The sequence below is a fragment of the Trachemys scripta genome, chromosome 2 (genome assembly GCF_013100865.1).
Source record: "Trachemys scripta elegans isolate TJP31775 chromosome 2, CAS_Tse_1.0, whole genome shotgun sequence".
Lineage (NCBI taxonomy): Eukaryota > Metazoa > Chordata > Testudines > Emydidae > Trachemys > Trachemys scripta.
The window spans coordinates 261,462,250-261,468,249 of record NC_048299.1 but is presented as its reverse complement, the minus strand read 5'-3'; the positions used below and the strand labels follow the sequence as shown (position 1 = coordinate 261,468,249).

Below are 6,000 nucleotides of genomic sequence, written 5' to 3'. Positions count from 1 at the left end.
TTTTTTAAACGGTGTGACTAATGGCTCCATCCCATAAGGTGCTGATTGCTTCCTGAAAGGCACATCCAAACTCCAGCACCTTGCAGGATTAACTGCTAAACATTTAGGAAAATAAAGTCCATTTACATTGATGTACACACACCCATCTATAAATGACTCAAATTACGATAATGTCAAAAGTTATTTATTAATCCAGGACTCCTAGGGCAGGGATCATACTTGGAAGCTATAATAAGACTCGACTATTGAAAATACTTATCTTATTGAACAACAAAGCAGTTGTATCCTCCACGCATTCAAGCTAAGCAAAAATGGGCAACTTTCATGTAAGTAATTATTTCACTTGGATTGCATTTGCAATGCAATAATATATATTTCAATTAGGATTTCAAATTGGAAGTATGTTTTTAAATGTATTGTGACTTTGTTGTGTGTACCTGATAATATTTACATCAATGAATATTGGTATAAAACTACAATTGTAATATAGGTTCTGAGTGTTTTAATAGTGACTAGAACAGCTAAATAGGGGTGGTATTGTAGGATTAAAAAAACCACAATAAACAGTGTGTTAAGGAAAAGCTCATTTTAACCTGTGAGCTTGTGTATGTACTTGCTGGACACTAAAATAATTCCATATGGATCTAGGACAACAGCTCCAATGACAGAGGCCAACATTTTCAAATTTTGGCGAAGCTTGTCATTGGGTGACTAAGTAGTCATCTACAAGTGCTCTGAGAACTGCGCTGTTCACAGGGGGACCTGACCCAAATCCATAAATTGAAACCCCTTAGGATCGCTGTAGGGTTTTGACGGAGAGAATTTTGGCCAAAATATCCATGCTTAGATTCCTAATATTAGACATCTAAATGCACATTTAGGTACTGTCCATTGTAAGTAGGACAAGAAGTAATTGGCTTAATCTGCACATAGGAGATTTAAGTTGGATAGTAGGAAGAACTTAGGTTACCAAGGGAGGTTGTGGAATCCCCATCATTGGAGGTTTTTAAGAACAGAGGAGACAAACGCCTGCCAGGGATGAACCTACAGGTGTTCCTGCCTTAGTAAGGGAAAGGGATGAACTAGGTGACTTCTTGAGGTCCCTTTCAGCCCTACCTTTCTATGATTCTATAATGTTCAAATAACTTCAATGGGAGCTGCAAGTGCTCAGTACATTTGTCATTTAAGCAACCTGTATTGTAATAAAAAGGTAATATGGTTTGTATTTATATTTTTGAAACTCACAGATTAGCACATTTATTTCTGCTGCTGTGTATTCTGCTAGAGTTAAGTTAAACACTAATAAAAGATAAGTTAAACGCTGATAAAAGAGCCATATCCCAGGAGGTGCTGAGCACCTGCCGCTGCCAGAGGGCCATATCTTGAGGTCTTTACTCATTATTTTCTCAGTCTAACATCCGTTCCCTAGACTGTGCCATTTGCACTAAGCTCTGTGTGGGAGCCAGTAGACTGCACCAAGAGAGATTGTGAATCAGGGCCATTAGGAAGTGTAGATTGCTGCTCTGGTGTGTCGGTCCCTCTCTGAAGGCTTGTGTAAGGGTCTTGGGGAAAGGGAAATGGCCCCTCCTCACCCTCCCCATTCCTTTCTGGGACATTTGTTCCCCAAGGGGAACAAGAAGCAAGCTCACAGGGACTGCTATTTAGATCAGCCTTTGCATGGGCAGCACAAGGCTAGAGCAGGGAGGCTTCTTGTACACACCCTGTCTCCTCCCCGCACAGACTCCTGTGCTCCCATGTAAGGGCAGATCACTTCAATTTCTCCTGAGTGAGGTGAGCCTAAAAGGGCTGATCCTGCTCCATTTGAAGTAATTGGAAAAACTCTCACTGACTTCAGTAGGGACAGTAGAATGCCCACCTTGTTTAAGGACCTCAAGGCTTGGCCCATTTACACCAGTGGGAAATGCAGGGGTTCAGCTTCCCTTGGGATTTGGCCCCAGGAGATTGGAACTAATCTTGGAAATATGCTCAACTCCTGGTTCTGAGAACCACTTCTGAAACACCCTCATAATCTGTAGCCCTAAATAAAAGGTTTTAAGCAAGCAGTTTGTTCTTCTCCTATTTCTACATTTCACAATATTTTTCATTCGTGCTTTGTGTGTTTTAAATCCCCAGAGCAAGTCGTACAACTTTACAGAAAAAGTGCGGGATTCAACAGTAGGGGGCCCCAGTTTTTCAGCAAATGAGCCAGTAAGCAATTTTGTTATGAGGGGTGCAAGAGGGCACACTTTCCTGCAGCTCATGTACTTGCCTAAGACTGGCTATTTTGGACTCTGCATTATACATTATTCTCTCTCTTTAGTTACGGTTCAGACTAATAGAGCTGAGCAGGAACCTGATTTTCCATCTTGCAGGATGGATTTTTTCATTGTGAAACAGAACAAAGCCAAAAAAAATTGAAATTTCCCACAAAATGAAATTCTAAAAAAAATTAGGTTGGGGTCAATCAAAACATTTTGTTTCCATAAAATCAAAACATTAGTTCTGATTTCAACCTTTAACTTCTTAAACCTCTTTTAAATATAAAAAACAATGAATTTCATTGTTTCATTGGGGGGAGGGATAGCTCAAGTGGTTTGAGCATTGGCCTGCTAAACCCAGGGTTGTGAGTTCAATCCTCAAGGGGGCCACTTGGGGATCTGGGGCAAAATCAGTACTTGGTCCTGCTAGTGAAGGCACAGGGCTGGACTCAATGACCTTTCAAGGTCCCTTCCAGTTCTAGGAGATGGGATATTTTGAAAATAAAAGCTGAAACATTCCATTCCAAAAATATTGAAACAGGATGTTATCAAAATGCTTAATTTCAGACAGGGGGGTTCCAAAATAATTTTTTTTTCAAAACATGTAATTTTTTACAAAAAGGGCATTTTTCATTAAAAAAAAGTTTCAGTGAAAAATTTCGAACCAGCTCTAGAGACTACCTTTCTTTTATAAATCTAATTTGGGCTATAAAAGGGCCTGAACCACAATTCCAGATCCCAAATCTTTAGACTTCAGTCGGGTTTCACTCTCTGAACAGGATCTGGTTCCTGCTTCTGCAATTGACCGAAACCCTGGATCCGAACGCTCCCATACTTTGGAAGGTTCAAAGTCTATAACTGTTTCCTCCTTTTGCAATCTTGTACCCTCAATCCTATCTGTAATTTTGATTTCCCTCTTAATTGCCCCAAATGGAATCAGATGGACTAGGTGGGTGAGATAATATCTTTGATTGGCCAAACAAAACCTATTACTTCACCCACCTAGTCTCTCTGATATCCTGGGACCGACACGGCTAAAACAACACTGAATACACCAAATGGAATCAATCAGTCTAAAATTTTGCATGTATGCTCTGCTGCCAGTAGAGGTGCGTTGGGGAAGGTTTCAGGATAATCTGAAAAGGCTTTCATATGATATGACAGTTTGCAAAGCTGAGGCATTTTCACTTTTATAAAATTGGGTTAACTTTATCATCGAATGTCATCTCTGAAAAATGCCTTAGCCAAAAAACTCCAGATCTTATGTATTTCATTTTTCCTAATGAACATTGGTGCCTTTGGATAATTTGGGGAAGGAGAGTGATTCATTTTTAATTTGATCTGTTTTTTGAGAATCTCATAAGGTCTCAGATTCCGACTAATTGCCTTCCTCAATCAGGAGGGCACTAAGCAACATAAAAGAGAGGGTGAGTCTGGCATAGGACAGGTAGTTTGAAAACATCCAAGTACCAAGCAGGGATTACCTCCGGACTCTGGCAGATAACATGCAGAATTTATAAACATCACATGGACTGCTGCATTGCCTATGAGTGCTTTACGTACTCCTCCTGAATTATAACCCCTGTAGGGACCACTGTTGAGTGTAAATATTATTTATTGCAGTGAGAGGTTTGTTGCTGTGTTTTGTTTTCTCACAGAGCCCAACAGTAGCTTCTTGTTGCCTCCTCTCCTAGGAACAGGTGATATTCAATGGCAGTTGCTGGCCAGATACCCAATCTCAGCAGAAGGTGCAATAGATTCATGTTCAGCCTTGGGAGAGAACCAATGACAGATTTTGTCCACTTGTCCAGTATATACACTGCTCCTTTTCCTACTTAGGTAGAGTGGTGAGTGATGCTGAGATGGGTTACAAATGCTTCTCACACAGTGTTTGGGTCGGACACCCTGCAGGGGAACACTTTGAAACTGAAAATCACTCCAGCAGCTTAAAAAGTGACATACAAACAGTACATGAAAATTAAAGGTTTTGCTGTTTTGGGGTGGGGGAGGAAGGGAAGTTGGGGGGTAATAACTGTCTAAACTCTAATTTTGAGGCCTCAAAAATGTTAACAGTTTCTGTTTAAATGTAACCTCTCCTTGCTGTGCCGCTGCCACCATCTGGTGCTATCCATAGGATAAGTCATGTGGATAAGGGAGAAGCTGTGGATGTGGTATACCTAGACTTTAGTAAGGCATTTGATACGGTCTCACATGATATTCTTATCGATAAACTAGGCAAATACAATTTAGATGGGGCTACTATAAGGTGGGTGCATAACTGGCTGGATAACCGTACTCAGAGAGTTGTTATTAATGGTTCCCAATCCTGCTGGAAAGGCATAACGAGTGGGGTTCCGCAGGGGTCTGTTTTGGGACCGGCTCTGTTCAGTATCTTCATTAACGACTTAGATATTGGCATAGAAAGTACGCTTATTAAGTTTGCGGATGATACCAAACTGGGAGGGATTGCAACTGCTTTGGAGGACAGGGTCATAATTCAAAATGATCTGGACAAATTGGAGAAATGGTCTGAGTTAAACAGGATGAAGTTTAACAAAGACAAATGTAAAGTGCTCCACTTAGGAAGAAAAAATCAGTTTCACACATACAAAATGGGAAGAGACTGTCTAGGAAGGAGTACGGCAGAAAGGGATCTAGGGGTTATAGTGGACCACAAGCTAAATATGAGTCAACAGTGTGATGCTGTTGCAAAAAAANGGGTTATAGTGGACCACAAGCTAAATATGAGTCAACAGTGTGATGCTGTTGCAAAAAAACCAAACATGATTCTGGGATGTATTAACAGGTGTGTTGTGAGCAAGACACGAGAAGTCATTCTTCCGGTCTACTCTGCTCTGGTTAGGCATCAGCTGGAATATTGTGTCCAGTTCTGGGCACCACGTTTCAAGAAAGATGTGGAGAAATTGGAAAGGGTCCAGAGAAGAGCAACAAGAATGATTAAAGGTCTTGAGAACATGACCTATGAAGGAAGGCTGAAGGAATTGGGTTTGTTTAGTTTGGAAAAGAGAAGACTGAGAGGGGACATGATAGCAGTTTTCAGGTATCTAAAAGGGTGTCATAAGGAGGAGGGAGAAAACTTGTTCACCTTAGCCTCTAAGGATAGAACAAGAAGCAATGGGCTTAAACTGCAGCAAGGGGGGTCTAGGTTGGACATTAGGAAAAAGTTCCTAACTGTCAGGGTGGTTAAACACTGGAATAAATTGCCTAGGGAGGTTGTGGAATCTCCATCTCTGGAGATATTTAAGAGTAGGTTAGATAAATGTCTATCAGGGATGGTCTAGACAATATTTGTTCCTGCCATGTGGGCAGGGGACTGGACTCGATGACCTCTCGAGGTCCCTTCCAGTCCTAGAATCTATGAATCTATGAATCCTCTTAAAATAATTAAAATATTATGACATTCAGCACTATAACCCCAGAGACTGGGTCTCTGCATTTGCAGCTGTGGTACGTGTTTTTCATCAGTGGTGCAGCTGCACTGAAGCCAATATTGGTTTAGGTGTTCACGTAGACAAAACTCAAACTTTTACAGCACTATTTCAAGACACAGATCCAGGTCTAAGGTGAGATAACATATATAAGTCTTTGAAGAATTCTTGATACAGTAGTGAAATCAGTTAAGCTTTGTCTGTTCTAGCTCTCAGACTGGTGAAGCTGCACCTTTGCTCAAAAAAGAGAGGCAAAATGTGCTGATGTAGAGAACAGGGGCGGCTCCAGGCAC

At 41.0% G+C, this 6,000-nt stretch overlaps 1 protein-coding gene across 1 annotated transcript in view; it reads left to right on the top strand.

Annotated features, from left to right (window-relative positions):
- The first annotated feature begins 237 nt into the window (after positions 1-237).
- Positions 238-6,000, top strand: part of ANXA13 (annexin A13) — a 36,064-nt gene continuing 30,301 nt past the window's right edge. The window contains 2 exon segments of the mRNA XM_034763572.1: positions 238-326; positions 2,134-2,208. Of these exon segments, the coding sequence (XP_034619463.1) occupies positions 312-326; positions 2,134-2,208 (90 nt within the window). The 5' untranslated portion in view covers positions 238-311.